This window comes from Geotrypetes seraphini, chromosome 14, assembly GCF_902459505.1.
Source record: "Geotrypetes seraphini chromosome 14, aGeoSer1.1, whole genome shotgun sequence".
Taxonomy (NCBI): domain Eukaryota; kingdom Metazoa; phylum Chordata; class Amphibia; order Gymnophiona; family Dermophiidae; genus Geotrypetes; species Geotrypetes seraphini.
The window spans coordinates 6,507,526-6,534,590 of NC_047097.1; the positions used below are offsets into that span (position 1 = coordinate 6,507,526).

Sequence of the window (27,065 nt, forward strand, 5' to 3'; positions counted from 1 at the left end):
ATGTGTTTATATATTCAGAGAATGCATGTGACTTGTAGCAGTCTAAGTTAATATGTAAATCCCACCCATATGTATTGCCTATCTGTCAAATATGTGCCATGTAAATGTTCGTACTGAAATTTTAGTATTTCTACACAAATTGATATATAAATATTGGCAACAATTTTATACAATTTTTCCCTATATGTATGCAACAATACAACTTTTTTTGTGCAAATACTGTTGGTATATTTCTATGCACAACTGTTTGTATAATATCTGGTTATAACCTTGGATGTTTACACACTTTTTTTTTTAACCATGTGTGTTGGGAAACAGAATCAAGCTTAGGTTTAATCATGTTACTCATTTCTACCGAGAACTGCATTGGCTGCTGGTTGAGGCACAGATCATTTTCATGTTAGGTTGCATCTTATTGAGTAGCAGCTGGTGAAGCCCTGTCTTGGTGTTTTGTTTTTTTAAAAAATTCTTTCTCCACTCAAATATTCTCGTAGCTCTAAAGCCTTATTGACTTTCCTAACGGTGAAAGGTTGTAAACTTAAGATATCATGATAGCATGCTTTCCTATGAGGCTGCAGTGTGGTATAAGGATTTCAAATCTTTGCTATTTTCTTCAGTTATTTTCATTTTAGAAAACAAACTTAATTTCAAAATTTTTGGGCTCCTAATTTTACTCATCTTGTTTTTTTAGTTAATCTTTTGTAAACCGCCTAGAAATTAAAGGTAATGCAGTCTAGAAATTTGATTTTTGTTATGCTGTTATGTTGTTACACTTATCCCTCAGTTTTTCAAATGTATGTATTGCTGTTGCTCAGTATAAAAACATAAGAAGTTGTCTCTGCTGGGTCAGACCAGGGGTCCATCGCACCCAGCAGTCTGCTCCCATGACGGCCCATCAGATCGATGACCTGTAAGTGATCCTTTGTTTAAAACCCTTTAATCCCCATTTTTCTTCTATCTAGACCCTTTCATGGTCATATCTCTACCTCTATCTATATCCCTCAATCCCCGTATCCTTCAGGAACTTGTCCAATCCCTCTTTGAATCCCCTTAATGTACTCTGTCCTATCACATTCTCCGGAAGCGCATTCCAGGTGTCCACCCTCTGAGTGAAGAGAAATTTCCTAGCATTGGTTCTAAACCTGTCCCCTTATTCTTGTAGTTTCCAATAGGCTGAAGAATCTTGTCCCTTTCCACCTTCTTTATGCCCTTCATGATCTTGTAAGTCTCATGTCTCCTCTGAGTCTTCGTTTCTCCAGGGTGAAGAGCCCCAGCCTTTCTAGTCTCTCTGCGTATGAAAGGTTTTCCATACATTTTATCATTCTTGTCGCTCTTCTCTGACAAGTATCGCCATGTCCTTTAGGTACGGTGACCAATATTGGACACAGTACTCTAGATGTGGTCGTACCATCGTGCAGTACAGTGGCATGATGATGACTTTCGTTCTGGTTGTAATAGCCTTATTAATAATACCCAACATTCTGTTTGCCTTCGAGGCTGCTGCGCATTGTGCCGTTGACTTCATTGTTGTGTCCACCAGTACACCTAAGTCTTTCAAGATTATTTCCCTCTAGTACTAATCCCCCCATTTGATAGCTAAACATCAGGTTCTTTTTCCCTATATGCATGGCCTTGCATTTCTTTACATTGAAGTTCATCTGCCATTTATTCGCCCACTCCTCCAGTTTGTTCAGGTCCCTTTGTAGGTCCTCACATTCTTCCACAGTCCTAACCCTGTTACAGAGTTTAGTGTCATCCACAAATTTTATAACTTCACACTTTGTCCCTGTTTCCAGGTCATTAATTACATTACATTAGTGACTTCTATTCCGCCTATACCTTGCAGTTCAAGGCGGATTACAAAAAAGCTAACTGGACATTTCCAGTAACGTTACAATTGTTTTAATAAAATACATTGAACAGCAGCTGTCTGAGTACTGACCCCTGCGGAACTCTGCTCGTGACCCTCCTCCAGGTCGAGTAGTGACCCTTCATTCCAACCCTCCAACGGCTTCATGTTGGCCTCCTTCTGGAGTTCATAGGTAGTCTAATGAAATTTCTCTTCTGCCTTCTGGAGGCTAGTTCATACCTGTATTCAGACTGTCACACACTTGATGGCTGCTTATTTGAGTATTTACCCATTTCCAAAATTGGGACTACTTTACTGGTGGCTTTTACTGCAATCATAGCCTGAATAGTTAAAAAAAAGGATCTTTTCAAGCTTTGCTTTCAGAAGTAGAAGAAAAGCAGAGGGGCAGGAGGGGAGAACCATGGCTGCATCAGCATTATGGGGTTGGATTAACATAGCATGACTCAAAACTGCAGGCAAATCCTATTTGTATAGGGCGGCAGTTAGGGATATTGATGACTTGCTGCAATAACAGCATTACTGCTTTGTGCCAATCCGCATTATTACAGGTTTGTGATTGTACCAGTATGTATGAACACTAGCACATGTTGGACTGTGTATGTAAGAGTCCTGTTCCGAGTTCTTAAGTAGTCATATTTGAGTGCAGTGAGCCTGTAGGAAAAGATGGATTAGGAGTTAAGGTATTTACAGTTAAACCCTTGATTTGTGAGCATAATTCGTTCCAGAAGCATGCTTGTAATCCAAAGCACTCGTATATCAAAGCAAATTTCCCCATAGGAAATAATGGAAACTCAGACAATTAGTTCCACAACCCAAAAACTTTAATACAAAATACTGTACGTACTTTTATTGCAAGACATTACTCATTTAGAACAGTCACTGCACTCCTGCAGCATCAGAGAACCATCAGCTCAATTGTGACGCGTGTATACTGTATGTACTCGTAATGCAAGACATTGCTTGTATATCAAAAATTTAATCAAATGTTTTGCTTGTCTTGCAAAACACTTGCAAACCAAGTTACTTGCAATCCAAGGTTTTACTGTATATTGAAGAAATGTCACATGAGCATATGTAAAGGTCAATGATGTAGCGAGTTCTTCAGAACATATAGTAGGTTTTAATTTGTAAACTTTCATTTTGTTAGCTTGAAGGTGCTATTATAAGATCTGTATTTGTGATGTAGCTTTGAGACATCCCTTTTGTCTCTTAATCAAGGAATAGCAAACAGGTTCTTCAGATCTGCACCAAAATATGCAGAACCCCCCCCCCCAATGAAATGCTCAGTTTTAATAAAAGAATTGCCTAATGTGGCCCATGTTTACTGATTCAAGGGCTGCTTCAGGGATCTAATACCAGAAGTACGAATGCTTGAAAATGCACATAGAAACATGATGGCTGCCAAATGGCCCATCCAGTCTGCCCATCCACAGTAACCATTATCTCTCCCTCTCTGAGATCCCACATGATTATCCCAGGCTTTCTTGAAATCAGTCTTTCTCCACCTTAACTATGAATGCTCCTCCAACAGCATTAACAGACTATTTTCAATACAAATTTCAATGCAAATAGCAATGAGTTATGTTCCTGAAGTAACTTACTATAACTTTTGCTGAACTGTTTTTGTTCTCATTCTTCACTATTTTTTTTCAAACTCTTCAAGTGGAAATGTTTGCTTGCAGCAGGTTCCTGAGAGGTATACTGGAAGAATCTGGGCAAGGTTAAGACATGCTTGGGTCCAATGCCATGTTCTCTAGGCCATGTGCATGTGAAAGACATCTTGTGTGCAAGTTTCTAGCCTCGACAGTGTTTATAACCTATTTATAAAATAGGACAACAAAATCTTTGCATGTACTCTTGTCTGTGCACACATACAGCTTAAGAGGAACACTGATCCAGGGAAGAAGATAGGGAGGGGCACCCCTAAAGCTCAGGCAGGTAGACTGGGACCTCCTGTGGTATGGAGGCCCAGGGAAATTGCCATTTTTGTACCTCCTTCCAGCTCCTCAACCAATGCTGGCCCTGAATCAGAGAGCTGCATTTGCTCATTGAAGTTACCTTTGGCTCTTGAGTCTTAAGTACAAAAATCCCAGGAAATAAAGATACAGAGATCCAAACACAATAAATCTACTTCCAAAAGTTACTCTAACCTCTGGCTCTCTGCCCAAGCTTCTATTGGAAGAAGCAACTAACACTAATGGCTGCACATACTGCAGCAGGACTTGCTTTAGCGAATGACACGGGGACTCGTTTTCCTATCCCCACAAGTTATTTTCCTCTCCCTGCCCCATTCCTGCAAGCTCCGTCCATCTGCACAAGCCTCCAACACTTTAAAATCATAAGCATTAAGGCAGAGCTTAAGAATGAGGCAAGGGCAGCGACCAAAGAAGTCAAAGGGACATGGGAGGGGGGGGAGAGATTTGTCCCTGTGCCACTTATCTACTCCTACCCTATCTGAAATCTTTCCTGTGTCTGATTTCATGTGACATTTTTTCCTTGTTAAAATTTAGTGACTTCTATTTGCCCAATTCCTGCTTGCTTAATAGGTTACATAAGTAAAATTAAACAATATGTTAATGGAATAGTATGCTGCTTATGTTGACACAAAATTGTAGTAATTCATTGCTTATGTTGGGTTTATTCCTGTTGTGCATTACCTTGGGTGAATTTCTTCAAAGGCAGTAAATCCTAATTTAAAAAACTCCTCCCAGATTTTCTCAAGCAGGTAACTGCAATTCATTTACTTTATGCATGGAACACAATGTAAGTAAATACATAACATCTGTAGTCATCAACTTTCTTTTATTAACTTTTTATAACATTTTATTTTTAGTGCAATTTTCAAACAAACTCACAAGTGCACACTTGTTGAAGCAATACAGAACGAGAACCAAGAAGAAACCTAATAGGAATATATACCAAGGAAACCAATTTAGAGTTCTCTCTTAGACCTCTAAAGGGAGGGGAGGCTTTAGGAAAAAGGCACAGACAATAAGAGTATAAAAAGCTGCTAACATGAATTAGGCTCCGATACTCTTTAGATGAGCAGTCTAACTTGAACTTCAGGTGGACAACTTTTTTTTTTATTTTTTATAAATTGATAAATGCCCTCAAAAGTTCTGCCTGAAAATAAACATAGGTAATACCCAAATTTTATACGACGAGGTTAAGCCAGGAAACATTTTAACACCCAGTGCCAACACTTCTTGTCTCATTTCCAAAAAAGCCATACCAAACATCCTTACCAATATATAAGACAAATTTAAAGACCTTTCTGTTTAAGTGTAGCTTTACTTCCTAATTATCTTTTAGGTAGTGTGGAACATTAGCTTTACTCCCATCATATTTTTATGGTTGCTTTTTTATATCCCCCTATTTTTTGGCTATGGTCACTATATCTCATGTATTTCAGTCTTTTTTTTTTCTTATTTTTAAACTCCCTGGTTTCTTTCGTCATTTATTGCAATAGGTAATATCAAACTTGAAACTTGTCTACAGTGTGACATCTGGGTAAACCCAAATCTTCCCATAAAGATTTGGGCATTTCTGAAGTATAATTTCAATCAAACTTGTCAAACAAATGAAACCATCAAAATTGACCTTTCAAAAGTTATCTAGTTATCTGCTAAAGATGAATCCAAGATTTCTGAGATGCTCAAGACCTTCGTTTCTCTGCAGCTGCCACACACTTCTTCCAACAGTTCTGCCACTGTCAGAAGCAGCACTGGAATGCCCTTTTCAAGACTGGTCCTTCACATTCTGCATGATAGTCTTCTCTTGACTGAAATCTGGTCCCTTTCAGGGGCATTTTTAGCTTGGGGGGGGGAAGCCTGAGGAATTGCAAATGTTTTCTGTTTGGCTAGGAAACTCCATCAAATGTGAAGAATGGGCAGGTGCATTATTGTGATGGAGCTGCCAATTGCCTGTTTTGTACGGCCGTTTGCATCTCACCGCGTTATGAAGGTGACACGGAACCTCTTGGTAGTACCCCTTGTGATTTGATGATCTGCATCACCAGGGTCCTCATTTGGTCAATGACCTCATTTCTGGATACCAGAATATGCTGGATACCAGAACATGCTTCACTCTCCACTGATGTGTGGCCATCTCTGAAGCGGCTAAGTCGGAGACCTCACTGGAACACTTCATGTCGCCATCTTGAAATGCCTCCAACTTTTTATAATCTTTTCTGTAAAAACTAATCAACTAGGAAACTTAAACAAAATGTTTGTCTACAATTTTTAAGGAGATGAGTATAAAAACTTGAAACAAGAAAAGAATGAATACTACACCAAAGGAAAGGAGAATCTTATACTTGGCAATTTACATATCACTAATGCTGAGGAACTAACCCTAGAGACTTGATACCCTCTGTCAAATTCCCAAAATTCAAGAAGTTTGGGCTTGAACAAGTATTTACTTACATAATTCTACAATTGCAAGGAAATTGCAACAACTTGCACCCAGAGCAAGGATTCTTTTTTATTTTTTCATTTCAATACATCAAAGTACATAGATGTAAAAGGAAATACAAAAGTATAATCACTCAGCCAAACAAACTAAGCACCAAGAAATAAAACAAAGTAATTATCATATACAGTCCACAATGTGATTAGGAGAGGCAAGATTAAAGTAAATCCCTCGGGGAGAGGGGATTCATATACAATGAAATAAAGAAAAAAAGAGCAGCATTAGTTGTTAACCTATTCTTGAAATAATCACCGCACTACTTAACATGTTTCATTCTGGATGGGTCGATACACCTTTCACCTCAAGAAGAAAACCTAATTGGGCAGGTTCAAAAAATATATAATTACTCCCCTGATGGGAAACAAAACATTTGCAAGGAAATCGCAATTGAAACACTACCCTCAGGGTTATCACTTTTGGGGGCAATAATAGGAATTCTTTCCTCCTAGATTGTGTCCATTTTGAGACGTCTGGAAATATATATTATACCCTATCACCTAAATAGGTGATTTGTGTTAAATTAAAATAACTTCAACAGCATTTCTTTATCCTATAGAAACAAGAAACTAACTGTCACCCGTTCCTGAATTTCAATATCAGACGATTGCAATATAGTGGAAACATCTAGTTGTGTATCTTCATCTACTACAGTTTTCCCCTTTTGCATTTGTTAAGTAATATATCCTCTAAAGGGGGAAGACTTGCTTCCGGAACCTTTAGAACTGTTACCATGAAGTTAGAGTTCATGTGGTGACATGAACTTAGCAATCGGAAAATTTAAAGTCGTTAAATTCAAAGTTTGTTTTTTTCTAAATTTTCAATCTTCCTCAAAAGCACTTTATCAGACATTTGTTTAGTAACCAAATTCAAGGTCTCTGTTAATTTCTTTAATTTGTTTAAATCCACCTGGTGCTGTTGAACAGAAGTCTCTAAATGGGTTATCCTAGAACTTGAATTTTGAGCAATAGAAACAAAAGTTAGTGCATACTGTCAGTTTAATAAAATGTAAGGATGGTCGCACCCCCACAATATTAGGTGGTAGGGGTTAAGTGAAATGCGCACTGACCAACGCCAGGTCCCAGGTTCAGTTCCCTCACCGATGACTCACCTGGAAGTAGAATCAGAGGCACAGCCAGAGGTTTTTGCATAAAGAATATATTATAGAAATAGTCTTACAGAAAAGTAATATTTATAATCATTACAATTAAGTAGAGAGTATTACACTTAAATAGAGAGCCCAGCAGTTCCCCTGCCTTACAGAGTCCAGAAGGAATTGAGTGAAGTTTCAGGGAAAGGCAGAGAGAGAGAGAGAGAGGGGGATGGGGTGATGTTTCGTGTTCCATAGATAAAGAGAAGGATAGACAGAGAGATAGAGAGAGCTCAAGAGAGAACCAGAGTGCCAAGCCAAGAGATAGCTAGATAGAGAGAGAGAGGGCCAAGACACCTCTCCTGATAGCTTGATAGGAAAAGAGACACCCATTGATAAAGCCGAGAGCAGGCTTTTATACCTTGGAATCTTATTCTGAATAGAGAAAATATTGTATCTCCCAGTATCTTTCTGTTTAGAATTTGTAAACTGTTTGAGACAATGGTTAATTTAATTGACAAAGGAGGGTGTAATACCTGCAAGCATGGTGATGGGATTAGGTCTCTGGCTTCTTTGTTTCTTGATCTGTGCACTTGGACCTAAGCACCCTCATAATCGGACATTAACACCTTTTAGCTAGTTATGATTCAATCATTCAATCAGGGAAACTTAACAGTCTCTCTGCACTAAGGGTCTATCTACCTTCCCATGCCAGAGCCAGATTGATATAATCTCCCATAAACCTCTAGGCTGACACATACCAGATGTAAATTCTCAATCACCGTCCAGATTGAATCCAATGTTACTACCTGTGGTCTCACAAGCGGAGATAAATGCCAGATTTTCTTTGGTTTCTTCCCTGGAAAGTAATCTCTGGGCTCCAACTACCTCACCACTGCTTGCTCCCAGTGTCTCCACACTCCCAAGACGCAGCAGCTCCAACTCAGGAGTCGGTGTTTTCACTTCCAAGTCTGTCGGGTCCAGACTGTGCCTTGCTCAATATACTCAGCGAGCCCTCCTGCAAAGTTTGCATCACCGGTGATTCTCTGAGGATTGGGGGGGGTTCGGTCCTCACGGGCTCAACGAGAGTGACATCTCGCCGTCCAAGCTGCGAGTTCCCCCCACTCACAGCAGCAGAATTGCCCGACATAAGGCTGGACTGTAAAAGCTGTAATTAGTCTGCTGCGGCGTTGAAGAGCCAGAGGTAAGTAGACGGAAGCACCTCTTTTCCCCCTTCTTTAGGCATAAAGACTGCCAACTGTTAATTCTAGAAAATATTGCCTGCAGTTTGGGGGACACTCCTCTCGGCTAACTGCTCAGGACACCATCTTGCCTGAGCCTCCCCAGAGCAAGGATTCTTGACTTGTTTGAGTTTTACCTCCTTTCCTGGGTGGCCTTAAGATTGGGAAAAAAAATTCTAATTGAGTCTACAAACTGAACCTGCATAATCTACAAAACTGAGTGGGCTGGCACTGAACACCATAAAACACATGCAAATACTGTAGTATTAGATTATTTTTTAATGGACCCTCTGTGAGGTTCTGAGCCATGAAGAACAAGTAACTGTTCTATTGCTCAATTAACCTGGAAAATACCACCTCAACTTTTTCTTGAGGCATTAACCACACACATCATAGGGTTCACACATGTATTTAGTGAACATGTGAAAAACAATGAAAAATCTAACTTTGTGGAACTTCAGAAATCTTAGCAAAATATTAAAGTTCACAATAGCAGCCCCCCCTCCACCATTGCCAGTCAGGGCAAAACAATAATAGCAGCAACTATACTTAAAGCACATTTAACTATTGGATAAGTCTCAATCACAGCAGCATCCCATTCAGTAAGTTTTTTTTTTTTTTTTTTTTTTTTTTAATTTTTCCAAACGTTCAACTATTGGTTCAACCAGACTTTGTTTTAGGGCACTAAAGGCCCCTTAGGAACCATAGAAAACATTCATGGAGTTGCAATTGTTCGTCACTGGCTGCAAGTTCCCTTTCCTGTAAGCTCTGCCTTAACAGCACAAGGCTTGGATACTTATGATTATAAAGTGTTTGAGGCTTGGTCAGATGAGGACAGAGCTTGCAGGAATGGGGCAGGGACAGGAAAAGAACTTGCCAGGACAGTGGAAATTGAGTTCCTGTGGGGATAAGGAAAAATTTGTCCCTGTGCCATTCTCTAGATGGCAGCTTCATTGATCTTTCCTTTCTGGAAAAGCAAATCACTTGTGGAATTACACTTTTCAAAGAAAATTGGATAGAACTGCCCCACTATAAATTAACCTTCCATACTTTACTAGTTTTTCTAAATTTGCTTTGAGTAATGCAAATTTTTTTCTAGCATTTAACTTGCACCTGTAGTTCTAGCTTTAGCCACTGCTGTTTTTATTTAAAATTTGATAAAATTGCTTCATCTTCTAAGCGATGTACAAAAAATAGGTTTAAAAACATTCAGGAGGGTACAAATTTACAGACTTAACATACCAAGACTAACAATGGCAATGGGGAAGGGGGGGGGTAAGAAATACAATATGAAAAAGGAAAACCAAATATGGGACTGTTAAAGAAACAAAAATGATTGTGCACTTGACCAGGCTGGATTTTCACAAAATACACCTAGTCTACAAGCTACTCAGTTGCTTTACTTCATTGCATTTCAATGAAGATAATGGGCATGACTAAAAGGCTTATGCGATAGTTGGCTCTATAGTTAAGGAGACTCGCCCCACTTCCCCAAGATTGATCCCATAAGCATTAATGGTTTTAATTGGTCATGGGGGTAGCTGTCGCTTGTCAAACTAACTTGATTTTAGTGGCAGAGGAAGATCTGGCAAGAGTGACCTACTTACCAGTAATTGCTTTTAGGCCCTTGTGTAGATCTCATCTCATTTAGATCAATAAATAGCATTATTTAATGTGTGAAATGATCTCTGCATTAACAATGAGGTTTTTTGGAACATGTCAGGCAGGGTAAACTAAACATTTTGAAGTAAAATAGCTTTTAACACTAATATAAACATTAGTCCTTGTCTGAAACTAAATTTTGAGAGATACAAGGGGGTGCTGAAAAGTTCTTAGCCCAACCAAGAAGGGAATGATATGGAGCCATGAAACTTAACAAGTTCCACATTCACCTCTATGTTCAACACTTGGCACATCATGTCTGAAGTTTCTGCAACCCTTCCCAAAAAATATTCTTGTCTGGTCACTGAAATTACTTGCTGTAATTTCACTTTTCAAAGAAAATTGGATAGAACTGCCCCACTATAAATTAACCTCCCATACTTTACTGCAATTGCCTCAATCACTCAAAATTGGCACTCATATTCTTTTAAGGTTTGGAAACGGAAAATAGTCAGATGGAGCAAGATCTGTTGAGTAGGGAGGATGGTTTATGCACTGAAACTTCATCTGCATCAAAACATCCATTGTTTTACCAGCCTTCTGAGCAGCTTCCTCCCCTTTTTCTTTCAATACCTCATTTAATTGGCACAGCAAGTTACAGTGGAAGTCTGCATTGACTTGCCTCTTGGAAGAATCATTACAAGTCAACTTCCTGATCACAAAACTGGCTTTCTGCTGACTTTTGGGTCTTGAATTGCCTTGGAGAACCTGAGTGCTGCCATTGCATGGTCCGTCTCTGGATCATAATGGTGTAACCATGTTTCAACAGTAACTAGTCGTTCTAAAACAGTTAACAGCTAACTGAAAATGCTGCAAAATCAACTTGGAAGTGTCCACTCAACATTCAAACATTGGGCACCCACTTGGTTGCCAGCTTATGGATTATACACCAGCATATTCCCTGGATATCTGTAGTCTCTTGGCAATTGTTTTAGCTGATATTCACCAATCTGCCAAAATCGGGTCATGGACATGGTCAATTTCAGGAGCTAATGCCGTTTGAGGCTTCCCAGACCTTGCTGCATCTTTGGTCTGTCTCCACACAGTCTCACTGAAGTATGATGGTATTTGTCACTCATGTTTGCATAATATATTCATGGATTTCCTTTGGCGTTTTCTTCTGCAGGAATAGGAACTTCATGACAGCTCAGTTACACTTTTGAAAATTCCAAACTTCATTAAAATGGTTCAATCAATAATCTAAAACAATGTCAAAACCTAGCATTATGATTCTGTAAATTGGCACCTTTGTAAAATAACACTTTTCAGCTACAGTGTTAATGCTCAGAATTTAGGAAGTTGGTTGGGCTGAACTTTTCAGCTCCACCTCACAAAAGCCTAAAGCTTGGTTTTTTTAACTAGTGGAATAAGTCATTTGAGTCATGGTCATGCAGGTTTTGAAGACAAGTGTATACCAGGGGAGGAGAGATATGAGGGACGAAAAACATGGAGTGGAGAGTGGAGCTTGGAGTTGATTTTTCATCTGAACCAAATGTAAATGGAAACTTGACTAGTCTAGATTTTGTTTTATATTCTGTTCATTTTAAGCTTCATGCACACAGTTATTGGAGCAACTACTGTGGGGGGATGGGTTGCTATTTAATGTAAAGGAATCTTATGACAGTATTCAACTATGCATTAGAGTTGAACTAGTCTGTAGTGGAGGTGGTAGAGGAGCAGTCTAGTGGTTAGTGCAGCAGCCTGGGAAACTGAGTTCAATTTCCACCTTGGCTTCTTACGACTAGGCAAGCCACCTGACACTCCATTGCCCCAATACAAAAAATCAGTACAGATATATAACATGTAAACTGCTTTAATTGTAACCACAGGCAGTATATCAAGTTCATCCCCTTTCATAAGAACATAAGTAATGCCTCTGGGTCAGACCAGAGGTCCATCATGCCCAGCAGTCTGCTCACGTGGCGGTCCATCAAGTCCAAGACCTGTATAGTAATCTATCTATATCCTTCTATCCCCTTTTCCTTCAAAGGTGTGAATTTAGTGCTCATGTTTTCTGCACTGTTTTTCTGCCACAGTCCACCTCAACAGTGAAGCAATTTCCTGTTCCGGTTGGGTAGACTGTGGCAAAGGAATTGTGCAGAGGCTGCCACGGGTAGCTTATTGGCAAACTAATCCATACTCTCCAGGCTAGAACTGTTTCCAAAGGACCAACAACACTAAAGGCAGAGAGCAAAAAATAAGATTTACAGTCACTTAATTCCTACAGGACTCTCCAGGAAACTCCTTTTCTTTTCGCCTGAATACCTTGAAGAGCTGGACTGAACTCAGATGCAGTTCCTTCTGGCTGCCTGGCCCTCTTTGCTCAGATCCAAGGGATACTCACTATCATTTCCTTTCCAATACCAGTGGCTCCCAGTCTCTTATACTCAGACTTGCTTAATTTCTTCTGGGAAAGTGCAGAAGCCTAAGCACCCACTGTCGCCTTTCAACACTTCTCTGCTCCTGATGGTACAATGGTTGGGCTACTGAAAAATCCTTTTTCCTTGCAGTGTGGTGGCCGAGGAACTAGAAACTAAAGACAGCTAGCATTCTTAAGACTTGGGTTTTATACCAATCCAAAATTCCCTCCCAAAAGGGGTCTCCTATCGTTAACCTCACTGCTTGGAAGAACCTTCCCCTGGTTCTGAAAACTGTGCTGGTAAAATCAGGTCACAACAGTGGCGTAGTAAGGGGGAGGGGGTGAGGAGGGCGGTCCGCCCCATGCGCAGTCTTTGCGGCGCCGGTGCTCCTCCTCCCCTCTGCCCTTTCCCATTCCTCCCCTCCCTCACATGCGTGCACCCCTTCCCCATACCTTAACTTCAGAGTGTGCAGCAACATCACTTGCAGGAGGATGTGACATCGGAGAGAGCTCTGAAGCTGACAGAGCAAGTTAGTCACTACGTGTGCCGAAGCTAAAAGGTACGGGGAAGGAGTGCACGCAGCAGGGGTGGGAAGAGGGTGCCACCACTCCAGGCGCTGCTCACCATTGCTATGCCAATGGGTTACAATACTAGAATCACTAGAGGTTTCTGCCATCTACCTAAAGCAGAACGTGTGTGTGTGTGGGGTGGGGGTGGGGGTGTTGTGTGTATTTCTGCATACTTTCTGTCTGTGGAACATTGTCAAAAGGCTTTGCTAAAATCTAAATACACCACATCTATTGCACTTCCTCTATCCAGTTCTCTGGTCACTTAGTCAAAGAAATTGATCAGACTTGTCTGACAAGACCTGCCTCTAGTGAATCCATGTTGCCTCTGATCCTGTAGTCCACTGGATACCATAAACTTCACTATTCTGTTTTTAAAGCACTTCCATTAAGTACCACAGTCACTTACCAACCTGTAGTTCCCTATTACTTCCTTACTTTTCCTTTTGTGGAGAGGGACCACATCCATACTTCTCCAGTCCTCCCGTACCACTCCTGTTTTTAGAGAAGTATTGAAAAGGACAGCCAGCAGAGCCGCCAGAACTTTCCTAAGTTCAGTACCCTCATACATACATCATCTGGCTCCATCACTTTGTTCACCTTTAGTTTAGCTAGCTACTCACGAACACAGTTCTCTGAAAATCGATCACTGTCTACCTTGCCTCCATCCCTCTTGGTGTTTGTCTTATGTGGTCTTGCTCCCAGTGCTTCATCTGAACACAGAGCAGAAATATTTAAGGCTGAATTGCTTCTTTATCAGCTTCTACATATTTCTCCCCTTCACCTTTTTGAGTCTCACAATGCCACTTTTGCACTTCCGCTAAGATAGCTAAAAAGTCTTCTCGCCTCCACCCCGCCCCCCTTTCTTTTTTACCTTGATGGCTGTTTTCTTCCATTTACATCTTTGCTTTCCTGACGCCTCAACTCTTCCCAACATTTTTGTCTCTTTCTGTGATCTTTTGTAGCTTAGGAAAGCTAATCTTACCTTCTCAGCTACTATTCAGAACCAAAACAGTCTTCCTTTCCTCTTTCTTTTACTTCCTTTCCTTACAAAATGGTTTGTTGCCCTTACAATAGCTTTTCTGTTTTGTCCATTGCTTTCCTACTTCAGATGCTCCCATCTAGATGACAATTTTGACATAATCCTCCATCTGAACAGTTTAAGTCTAGAACCTTTACTTTTGAATGAGCCTGCCTTTTCACATGTCTTAATATTAAACCACACCATGTAGTAATCACTGGATGCCAGATCACCCACTGTAACATCAGAAATACTTTCCCTGTTTGTAAACACTTAAGTCCAATATGGCCCCATCCCACAATGGTTCAGTTATCAACTGCTTGAACAGTCTTCCTTGTAGAGAATATAGATCCCACTATTTCTAGAAGACCCCCACAATAGGGATACCCAAACCTAGACATAACATTACAGAACAAATGCATCGTGAAAAATGCTTATGGCAAACTACTGGGTTAGAGGACTTAAAACCCTTCCTCACCCATCAAGCAATATCCAGCATAGCCCTGGTACTCTCTTTGACTACTGTAATGCAATCCTGCTGGGTGTTGTGAAGTACATGATCAGGCAGATTCAAATACTGCAAAACGCAACAGTAAGACTTTTGGGAAAATCAAGGCAGACGAGTGCCACTCTGCTACTGGCTCCCAATTGAAAGGATGACATTCAAGATCTTGTTGCTGATGCACAAAATCATTTCTCAGAACCATAATATCTAGTGGCCAGACTACGTTACCATACACCAGCATGTGCCCTGTGCTTGAGCCAAGAATGCCTATTGGAAATACCTTCTTTAGACATCAAATACAAAAGTGCTACGAGAATGTTCTCAGTGGTAGAACTCCGTTCTGGAGGAATTAAAACTAGAAAAGGACACCGGAAATTTCAAGAAAGGGATAAAGACATCCTCTTCAGGCTACTTTAATAAAGCAACATAGAGAAGATAGATGGCTAGTCCCCACTTGGAACACAATATAGAACACGATACAAGTATTGCATGCAAATAAGTAGGATGATTATGGTAAAATGTCTGTATTGAAAACCATCTTAAAAAAACCCACCAACTGTTGTAACACTTCTCACAGAAGCTCATGTAAATTGTTCTGAATTAACTCCCCAGTCAGTAGTAGTGATGTAGAAGCGTAAAAAACTTCTGGCATGTGGGTCACCTATTCCTCTTTTTACAGCTATATTCTGAATGTCTACTATTAAATATCCATTTTTCTCTGAAGAGGCCTGTATATTACACAAATGTAAATACATTTTCCATTCCCTCTTTCCAGATTGATCCACAATGCCTCTTCCTTACCCTGCAGATCCTGCAATTGTGTGGCTTTAATATGATCTTTTAACATATATAATGCTACTTCCCACCTTTTCTTACCCTGTCTTTTTCCTGAATAGATTATAACTTGTCTCTGATTGCCACTAAATCCAACTCAGCCTCTAGATCCAGAGCTTTGCTTTCCATACTTTGAGCATTGGTATATACAGTTTTCCAGACATTGCCCCACCTTTGCCTTTTGTGTAGAGGCATTTAGTGATACTCACCTGGGGCTTTTGCCCCAATGCTTCTAGTTTAGTCCTCTTTAGTAGGTGAGCCAGTCTGCTGCTGGAGACACTTCTTCCTTTAGATAGATGCACACCGTCCAAGCTCAGCAGCCCTGGGAAAATCATCCCTGAGTCTCAATCACTTTAGCAAAATGGGCTACCAATCTTTAGCACCAATAGTATTCTAAATTTATGCACTATAAACTAACATTTATTTTCTGTATGAGACAGTTTATGCTCTGTAGAGATTATAATTAAAACAATTTCCTGAAATTGCTTGTCAATATGAACATGGTTCAGATTCAAAAGGCTATGGTCAGTAAAAGCAAATGTTTAAGAATAAACCTATTGGTAGATGAATAAAGTAACCAAGTTAATAACTTTGCATGTTTATAGAATTAATTACCTGTTCACAATTCTTTTAAAATTCTAAACAGGTTGCTTTAATTGGGAAGCTTAGAATATGGATGTATTTTATAAAATGTACTATTATACAAACTCTCCCATTAAGACACTAAAATTGTGTACATATAAATGCCTAAATGCCAGGTTACTTAAACATAAAAGGGCATTCATAAATTATGAATATACTGTGACTCCCTGTGCTACAGTATAGAGCACATTTGGACATGCAATTGGTACTAGCTTTCCTTAGGAGTAATGAGATACCCAGTGGTGGTGTTAGTCCTTAGTCTCTCAGGTTTCATGTCTTAATGGTTTAGGTGAATACCGGTAATATTTGGGTACTGACTTTACAATGATGTGACTAATGCATTTAATTTTTTAAAATAAGATAATTGATTGAGAAAACTCTTGTAGGTGCGAACATTGTTTGTCAGTGGACTTCCTGTGGATATTAAGCCCAGAGAACTTTACCTACTTTTTCGACCATTCAAGGTAAGGGCTCATCAAACGTTTACTGAGTTATTGCAGGATCCATGCATGGTACAGTGGCTTGAACAAACAAACCCAAAATTAAACCAATTCTGCTAAGATGGTGGCCTTGAATTTTACAGTAACTTTATTTTCTCAGTGCAGCTAAACTACGAGTCGCTTTTCATTAAAGCACTAGTAAAACATGAAGTAGTGACATTATCTTGGTGAAGGGCATGGTCAATATTAAATCTGGGATAGGTAGAAGCTAAATCAAATCAATGTTGCTCTTTGACTCCTCTGATCAAGAGGTGAAGACATATTGGTGGCAGAAAAGGAACTTGGTTCTTGCATGCCCTGCTGCCTCATAAAATCTGCCCTGTTTTCAGAAGGGAGGTTCATATAATGGAAGGAAAAGAGAAAGGGAGGCTAGGGTGAGCAGGAGGGAAGAGAGGGTGGAGGTAGATCTCCTTGTACCACAACTATTTGCTACCTATGGAATTGTAAGCAGAGCTCAATCATCCACTCACATAAGTGCATAATTTCTTTCCCTCACACCAAGCACATTGTACTCGCATCCATTGCATTCACTTGGGCAAATACTACATAACTGGGTCTAAGACCCATTCTACCCGACACATTTGTCTCCTCACACTCCCAAATGCAAGTTAATCCTAAGAAGGAAGGTAGACTCACATAGCCCTTAATAGTTGGCATTTGGATAAACTAAGAAGGTATCCAAGGTATTTGGTTCATCTAATTATAATACAATGATTTATTAATATAATTTAAATGAAGTATTGCCTCTTAAGTATATTTGCATATGCTAGTCTAATGTAAATATACCGTATATCTCTTACCATCCTTATAGAGTACTCTGAGTTGGATAGAGAGATGGGGCTTGCTTCTGCCATCTCCAAACAAACAAGTACATGTATGGGATAAAACTGCCTCCCAAGGAAAAAAAACAGCTGCTCCTCTAATAGAGGTGGCTGGTCAACTCATCCCTGAAGGTTGTCCTTGAGAGAAAGCAGACTTTAGGGCAGTTTGTCTTTTGTGAACTTGGTGCTAGACTTGTCCCTAGTCTTAACTCATATCACCTAATTAAGCATTAATTAGACAGTTTAAACTAATTTTGTTCTCTACTGCCTGATTTGGAGGGGGGGCAGAATTCAGGTAAGGTCTTAAATCTTGATTCTGGAGGTAAAATAAGTTGCATTGCTAGTCTCTGAATCACAGGAATCTAAACAGTCATGAGCATTAAAATAGCTCTCATAATTGTTTCAGTATCTTAAAACTTCCATAGGGTAATCAGGTTTCTAGCCAAATTGAGCCAACTTGTTCTGTGGTTTCACAGGGCTTAACACAGGACATTGCATGACTCTCCTAAAAGCACACCTAGCAAGTCAGCTTTTCAGGATTACTACAATGACATGAGTTATGCCTATGATGACTCAATATAAGCATGTCATGTATATTCAATGTGGTGTAATCTTGAACTGACTAGGTGCATTGCCAAGAGAATCTAATCTTTGGTTTATATACCAGGTCATCTCCCAGTGGAGCTTGACTCGGTTCACATATAATTAAGACTAGAGTACATAGCAGAAAACGTAGAAGGAAGAACTAATTAAACTAAAGTGCATAAGAAAAATAACTAATTCATTGAGACTGCAGTTAAAACCATTTAAAAATCGCAAGAACAAAGTTTTTCAGGAATTTACAAAATTGCAGCTGGCCTAAAAGCCTAATGGAGTCGAAGTAGAGAGCTGCACTGGGACGACGGGAATCCTCCGGGACCCGCGGGGATCCCGCGGGTTCCCCCCTTGGGGTCACGGGGATCCCGTGGGGACGCCTCCGAGGGTCACTGGGTTCCTGCGGGGCTGGATGTATTCAGCCGTGAGGCTCGTCTCCCTACCTGCCCTGCAGCACACAGCTGAACAGAAGTCTTCCTGATGTCAGCGCTGACGTCTGAGGGAGGGCTTAAGCAAAGCCTTCCTTCCCTCCGACATCAGCACTGACATCATGAAGACTTCCGTTCGGCTGTGTGCTGCGGCAGGGTAGGCAGGGAAAAGGCAGTGGTACAAGGCGGGGGGCGGTCCGCCCCGGGTGCAGCACAGCCAGCCAGGTCCTCCGACCAACTGACAACAGGCCCGGTCCGTCAAACCTCCCTGCCCTGTAGCCGAGAATTTAAATTACTGTCTTACAGCAGCTTCAATACTCCAGCTGCTGTAAGAAGGTAATTTAGATTCGCGGCTACAGGGCAGGGAGGTTTGTTGGACCGGGCCTGTTCTGTTGTCAGTCGGGCGGGTAAGCGCCACAAAGGTAAGGGGCAGGGAGGGAGAAAGGGAGGAAAGGTGGAGAGGAAAAGGGCTTAAGGTAAAACTGAGGGGGGAGAAGGACGCTGAAAGCACTGGGGAAGACGGGGGGGGGGGGGGGGGAGAAGGACGCTGAAAGGACATGGGGAAGACAGAGGGGTGAGAAGGATGCTGACAGGACATGGGGAAGATGGGGGGGTGAGAAGGACGCTGAAAGGAAATGGGGAAGAGAGTGGGGAGAAGATGCTTGCAGGGAAGAAGACAGAGATGCCAGACTATGGGGGGAGCGTAGGGAAGAAGATGGGTGCCAGACCAATTTGGAAGGGGAGAGAAAGGGAAGCACAATAACAGAGCAAATGGAAGACGCAGAGAGAAGAGAGACAGTGGATGGAAGGAATTGAAGGAGAACACGAGGAAAGCAGAAACCAGGCAACAAAGGTAGGAAAAACATTTTTTTTTTTTTTTTGCTTTAGGATAAAGTAGTATATTAGTTGTGTTGATAAAAATTTATAAACATTAGAGGCTCTGGTAGAAACCCGTTTACAAAGTATGTATTCTTCCCAATTAATATTTCCAAATTAAAGTCTTTTTGCTTATTTGTAAATGGGTTTCTACCAGAGCCTTTAATTCAGTAGCATAATTAAATGAAATAACTATCTGTAGTTTATAGGGACGGTGGGGACAGGTGGGATTTCTGTCCCCACGCAACTCTCTATCGGGAAGTTCATTCCAGATCTCTACAAACCTGAAAACAAGATCGACTGAGCTTCTCAGCAGATTTAATTCCCTTAAAGGAAGGGAAGGCTAACACCTTTGTTTTTCAAATGGCCAAAATTTTTTTTTTTTTTAAAGGGACAAAAGGATCAAATATTCCATAGAGAAGCTTGAAATTATGCATGCACATTTAAACTGGATCCTAAAGCGAACTGGGAGCCAGTGAAGTTTTATCAACAAAGTGGAAACAGTACTGGTACTAATACTGGGCTCTACTCCAACTTTTTTTTTTTTTTTTTTTTTTTTTGGATTGGTGGCTTCTTCCCTGTTTGAACTTCCCAGTTAAGTTACTGAGCGATGAGCCTTTTTGACTACCCTTGTATAATCAGCTGCAGTAACAGACTGGAAGGCATGTATTGGGATTTTCTTTTGATCCTTGTAAGCATGGTCTCCAAGATTGCTAGGTGCTGCCAGTGAAAGATGCTTGTTGCACTCAAAATGCATAGTCCAAATCCCTCTGCCAGTTCTGGGAAGCATAAAAATTGGCTAATGTTAAAACTATAACTGCCTGCCTTTTTTTGTAAGGAATTTCGTAACAGTAATATACTGCTATTTTTTTTCCCTTCAGGGGTATGAAGGTTCACTGATCAAGTTAACATCAAAACAGGTACCGTACTCTTGTTCTGATTCATATAGTAACATATAACAATCAGCTTTTACCGCAGGGTTGTGAAGTTCTATGCGGTTTACAAAAGATTCAAATGTACAGTTGAATTTGAATTAGGATTACAGAATTTGTGGTTTAGTATGAAATGTTGCCCTGTGGTAGTATCAAATTGGATGATCCAATGCAAAACTCCTCCACAATAGCATGGGGGAGGGGAGTCACCATTCTCACCCCCTTTCCCAAGCTTCATTACTAGTGAATGGGCATGTACTGGTAAATACTACTGGTCGCATAACTAGACCTGAATGGGCCCCAGACAGAAAAATTGAAATGGGGCAACTCTCATACCATCACTTCCTAGATAGTACAGACTGGTGGGGGGGGGGGGGGAGATATTACAATGAGGAAAACTTATTGGTATTTGAGGGTTACTTTGGTTCTAGAGTCTTCTGCTTTTGTCTTTTTTCCCTTATTTTTCAAGTGTCTCCTGTCCTAACAACTGTCTACCATCCAACCTTGAGACTCAATCTCTTGTGTCCCTGTCCCTTCCCAAGTCCAGTCCTTCTTCTTCCTTTGTCTAGTACCCCTTTCTCTCTTCATCAGCTCCCCCTTCAGCAACTTGCTGTCTCTTCCTCTTGTTCCATGTGTCAAGTGTAATCCACCTAGAACTTGTGACAATATGGAATAGAAATTCATGTAATAAAATATAAATAAACTTACATCTTGGAATTGTTCATTTCTTGGACAATGGCAACCACTCTGAATGTACTTGGGCAAGATTCCATGAGGTCTCCAGCGCTCAGTTGTCATCCAATGTCAGGTAATTTTCCCTTCTGTGGACCCTTCAGACAAACCACAGATGCTTCTGGTGGTTTTCTCCCCAAATCTTCAAGTGGGTCTACTCTGGAATCTCCAGAATGGTTCCTTGTGGCCACATATGCCATTCTGTTAGGCTAGGGGAATCACTGCCTTCACCAAATGGCTCAGGGTCTTTAGTCAGTGATGGAAGCTTCTTTGTCAATCTAATCATCTGGCACTAAGGGCAGTAAGAAAAGTGTGGCTTGCTTTTGCTACTCTTCAAGGAAAGCAGTACAGGTTTCCTCAGATATGTTGGTGGTTAATCAACAGGCAAGGGTGGGGGGGGGGGGGGTAGAAGAACAAGTGTACACCTAGCCAGGAGAGACAACTTTCTTTTTTGAATTGACTGTCTTTGTAGCATAGTAAAGGATGGCAGATAAACCTGCATTATATTACATTTGAGATTTCTATTCCGCCATTACCTAGCAGCTCAAGGCAGATTACAAAAAGAGTTATAAATGGAGGGTTACAAAGTAAGATCACATGTCATTTCCAAGAGAGGGTCAGGTAGTATCAGTGGGTTAGGGGGAAGATTGGAAGAAGGTACTCTTGGTATTAAGCCTTCTTCAGGGATTTCTTGAAGAGTATAGTTACTTCCTTTCTGAACATCTTGTAGTCTGGGGTTATCAGTAGATTAGCGATTTTGGTTATCTAATTTTGCTGCTTGAGTGGCTAGTAGGCCGTTGCATAGTTTTTATGTTTTACTACTTTGATTGGGGGTGTGTGAATGGGGTATTTCTATGTCTGGTTGAGGTAGTTTGGATGAGGCAGTTCAGGTATGTTGGGCTGTTTCTGTTCATAATTTTAAATAGTATACAGTAGAATTTAAAGTATTCTTTCCTGGATTGGAAGCCAGTGTGAGTTGATGTATACCTCTAATGTGGTAGTGTTTCCTCAATGAGTAGACAAGTCTCAGAGCTGTATTTTGAATTGTTTGTAATTGTTTAATCAATCCAGTCTGCCCAACCATCCCCTCTTTAAATTACTGATTTAATTTAAATTGTCCTTTTTTCCTAGTTATTTCTGGGCCAGAAACCCAAAGCTCTGCCCAGTACTGTGCTTAGGTTCCGTCTACTGAAGTCTCCATTGAAGTTCACTCCAGCCCATCTAAACAATCCCAGCTTTTGAAGCCCTCCCCAGCACATCCTCAACCAAATGGCCATATACAGACACAGACCTTGCAAGTCTGCCCACAGTACTGGCCTGCCGCCTTCAATATATATCATGTTCTGATTTGAGATCCTGTGTTCATCCTATACTTTCTGAACTGACACCATTTTCATTTCACCACTTCCTTTGGAGCACATTCCAGGCATCAACCACCCTCTCTGTAAATTTCCTAACATGTTCTCGAGTCTACCACCCCTCAACCTCAAATTGTCCTCTAGTTTTACCATTTTTCCTTTTTCTGGGAAAGATTTTGTTCTATGTTAATACCTTTCAAATATTTGAACATCTGAATCGCATCTACCCTGTCCCTCCTTTCCTCTAGGGTTTTTTGTGTGTGTGTATATTTTTTGTGTGTGTATATTTACGGTGGATTTGGGGACTCACTTCTTTTGTATTATCTACTAAACCAACGATACAAGAAAGATTCCATTGTACAACCTCCAGCATCAATGAGCAGATCTCAAGAACATTTAGTGGAGATATACATAAGTTTGTCATCAAGCATATCCAGCTAAGTATATTTTTTTATACTTCTTCACTACTATTATTCTGCTTGAGCAACTTATATTCAATCAACTATATAGGGCTGGTAGGTAGGTGAGTGCAATGATGGAATGTTACTACATCTTCATTCTAATAACCTGTTGGTTTTGAATAAGATTTCACACTGAGCACTCTATAAATTATTTTTTAATAATTTAATATATACTTTAAATACTTTGATTCACTTTTAGTGTTATGTGTATATATACACACATACACAAAACCCTAGAGGAAAGGAGGGACAGGGTAGATGTGATTCAGATGTTCAAATATTTGTCTTCCTCTGGACAGCTTCATCTTCTTCTACTGGTTACGTCTCTCTATACAGCCTAGCATCCTTCTGGCAATAGCCACTGCCTTGTCACACTGTTTCTTTGCCTTTAGATCCCATAACACATTAGATTCTAGGAATTTCACTATTTCTTTCAGTAATGCTTCCATTATTTTTCCAATAAGACCACTTTGTGAATAGGGACCACATCTGCTCTGCTCCAATCCCCAGGAACCATTCCCATTTCCAGAGATTTGTTAAATCTTTAATAGGATCCACCAGAACCTCTCTGAGCTTCCTCGGTATCCTGGGATGGATACCGTCTGGTCCCATTGCTTTGTCCACTTTCAATTTTTCAAGCTCAAACACTTTTTTCCTCTGAACAGCAGGGAATCTACTCAATTTTTATGTGTAACTTTTCCAGACAAATGCTGTCCTTCACGATTTTCTTGTGTTAACACAAGTATTTAGCATGTTTGCTTTTTCCTCATCACTCTCCACATAGCGGTTCTTGGCATCTTTTAGTTTCACAATTCCATCTTCATCTTCAATTTCACTAATTCTGAAAAAATTGTTTCCCTCTTACATTTTTAACCATTTGCTTTTCCACTTGGACTTTTGTTATGTCTCTCGGCTTCTTTCAGTTTCACCTGGTAGTCCTTGCTCTACTCCCCTTGGGTGTTTAAAAAAAAATAAAATAAAATTTGCAGGAACAACTTTTTTGTCTTTTCTACACCACTAGTTTGGAGAACATATCGGTTTCCTCCTTCTGTTTTCTTCATATACAGATCAGTAGCCATTTTTATTGCTCCTTTCAACTTAGACCACTGTTTCCACTTCATATGTCCTCCCATACTAACAAACTTTCTTCAGGTACTCTAAAGTCAGTACTCAAAAGATATTTTGAAATCTAGGACTTTGGGCTAGATTCACTAAGCCCACCGATAAAAGTCCCGACCATTTAGTGACCCCTGACCTGGACCTGATTCACTAACTGCCTCCAGATCCAATTCGCACATGCAAATCAGGGGGAATGGCATGCAAATATAGGCAGGCAGCAATTCACTAAATAAAGAGGAACACCGACTGGGCTGGCCGATCCCAAAACAAGTGACTGAGGACAAGTCGCACACATCCCTGCTGACTCTCCTGCTCCATTGCTGCCCTGAAATCCCTACCAACTTCCAGCCCTGCTCTCTGCCCTGATTGGTTTGAGGCTTGTCTGCTCGCTTGAGCTGCGGCGGGGAAAATGAACAATTTGCTCCTTGCTTTCCGCCACGATTATGCTTGCTGCCCTGATTCTTGATGGCCACACTGATTCTTCTCTGCCTCGATTCTCCACCCTTCCCTGCAGTGTGAGCCTGTGGTTTTAACTGTTTTAAACCCATGGGTTAAAAACATGGGTGCACAAGTAAAAATTTAAAAAGACATGAAACACATGTGCAGACCATCTACAGGCAAAGTAGATGGTCTGCGCATGCGTCGGGATCGCTGGAGAGCGATCTGTGTAGCTGGTGGGGAGCGTTCCGCTGATTTATTTGAATACAGGCCCATTGTGGATCAGACACGAGCAGAGTGAATCTAGCCCTTTTGAGGTTTTGCTGTCCACTTTAGCGTTCCAGTCCACATCACCCAACAGCAGCACCTCTTTCCGAACTGTTGGATATCTGCAATCAGATCTTTATCAATTTGCTGTGATTGAGTCAGGTCTGTAGACTACACCCATGTAGATATAGATCGCTTTAAAAAGATGGAATTTCTATCGCTGCTTCTCCTGAGGTCCCTTACATTTCAGTCGCTTGGATATCTATCTTTGCATAGAGAGCTACTCCATCTTTTTGACCTTCTCTGTCCTTCCTAAAGATTATATCCTGGTATGTTTACATCCCATCCATGGGATTCACTGAACCATGTCTCTGTGATGGCAACAATATCCAGGTCTGCATCCAACAGGACTTGCTGATCATTAACTTTGTTTCTTGACTGCAAGTGTTTGGTCATTGCTTTTCAGCTATTTTCAGTGGTGGCTTCCTCCCTTTTTTTGTATAGCTTTTTGTTTCATTTTGCATCCTGTTTCATTGCTAAGAAGTGAGTTGCTAATATTTGTTGCAATCTTTACTGCCATCACATCTTGTCTTTTTTTGCTGGGGGTGGCATCTAATTGTCCTTCATACATACACCACCTCTAACTTCTAGGTTAAACGCCTAGAAACATTGTCTAAATGTCTCAGCAAGGATTCTTTTTCCTGCTATAGTAAGGTCATGAACCTCAAGGCATCCAGAAACCATGCTCAAGATCATAAGTTATTCAGCTGTTGCAAAAAACCAGGTTCAGGGAATAATGGCTGAACTCTAAGGAAAAATCTGCTACAGCCTCGACCACAAATTTTAGCATTTCTCTAGGAAGGTTTTGAAAGTATTTAGTTCATTCCCTCAGTTTAGATGGCAGCTTGGAGATGTGGGGGTCCATTAGCAATGGGTTGTGCTCCTCAGTTTGCCCCTGAAGGTCATGAAATGGGATACTCTGTAGGGCGGCCAGCCAAGGTACCCCTTTTAAGAGAGATGGACAGCTGCGTGCATCTCTAGATAAGTTCATTAGTTTTCTTGTTTGAATTTTTATGAGAATTTATCTTCTGACATTATGGGAATAAGTGATATTTTTTTATTTCTTTAACATTTGAAGTTTCCTGTTCACGTAGCATTTTTGAAAATTATAAACAATATTTGGGTGAATATAGATTTTGGGTAATACCCATAGTGTGCTTTAGGGTGCACATACTCTGGGATATATCCTGGTGGAGACTTAATTACTATGGGCTCCTTTTTACAAAGGTGCGCTAGCATTTGTAGCGCACACACCGGATTAGCACTCGCTATAGCATGTGCTACCTGAAAAACTACCGCCTGCTCAAGAGGAGGCGGTAGTGACTAACATGTGCAGCAATTTAGCACGTGTTATTCCATGCATTAAGGCCCTAACGCACCTTTGTAAAAGGAGCCCTATGTGAAAAGGTTGACTCCCAAGAAACTGGTTGTTCACCCTAAATAAAACAAATTTGTGTGTTTTGAACAGGGTTATACAGCACTTATGGTCCTGTGTTAACTTGGAAACTAGAAACGGGTTTATTCTTGTGAGCTTGTTTTAGAAGCCACAGCCTGTATGTTTTCTTAGCATCTCATCCTGATGTGTTTTTTTTCTCAGACTTCAATCACTTACTCCCTCCATGTAGGTACATTTGCCCTGATGGAACTTCAGTCTGGTTTTCCAGGCTTTTCAGAGATTCCTATTGCGAACCTTTTCTAAAGCTACACTAATGAGCCTTACATTTTTTTTTGTTCAGCAATGGCTTCAGTCAGAAGGGTTAAATAATAGAAAACACCCACCATGGAATTATGTCCTGCCGAGAACTACTTTATTCAATTATTACCAATCTAGACCTTATTCAAATGTTTGAATCTAAAGGGCAGAAAAAGCCTCAGAATATGGAGCAATTGACCCAACTGGGTTTCAAACGTGAACAATTCACTCGATACCATTTAAATCATAGGCAATATACCCCTTCCTTCCTATTTATTTTAATCTTTATTTTATATAAATTTACTTGTCTTATTTTAAAAAGGTTAAGCACCAATTTCTTAATTCACATTAAAAAAATCAGCAGAAAATGTCCATTCAAATTATTGCACTTAATTTATAAAGAAATTGTTTCTGGTTCCTCAACAGAGCATAAATATATAAACCAACTTCCAAATTTTATGGCAGTTAAATTACTTATCTGCCGTAAGCTTCTAAATCAGTCCTTGGCAGTCCTAGGCAGTTAGGAAA

The 27,065-nt window shown here is 40.4% G+C and overlaps 1 protein-coding gene across 2 annotated transcripts in view; it reads left to right on the forward strand.

Annotated features, from left to right (window-relative positions):
• Positions 1-27,065, forward strand: part of RBPMS2 (RNA binding protein, mRNA processing factor 2) — an 80,982-nt gene that overhangs the window by 16,282 nt on the left and 37,635 nt on the right. The window contains exons 2-3 of one of the 2 annotated variants that reach the window (XM_033920536.1): positions 16,645-16,722; positions 20,359-20,397. In XM_033920536.1, coding sequence (XP_033776427.1) covers positions 16,645-16,722; positions 20,359-20,397 — 117 coding nt within the window. The remainder of the gene's footprint in view (positions 1-16,644; positions 16,723-20,358; positions 20,398-27,065) is intronic. The other variant, XM_033920537.1, reaches the window with a different exon arrangement.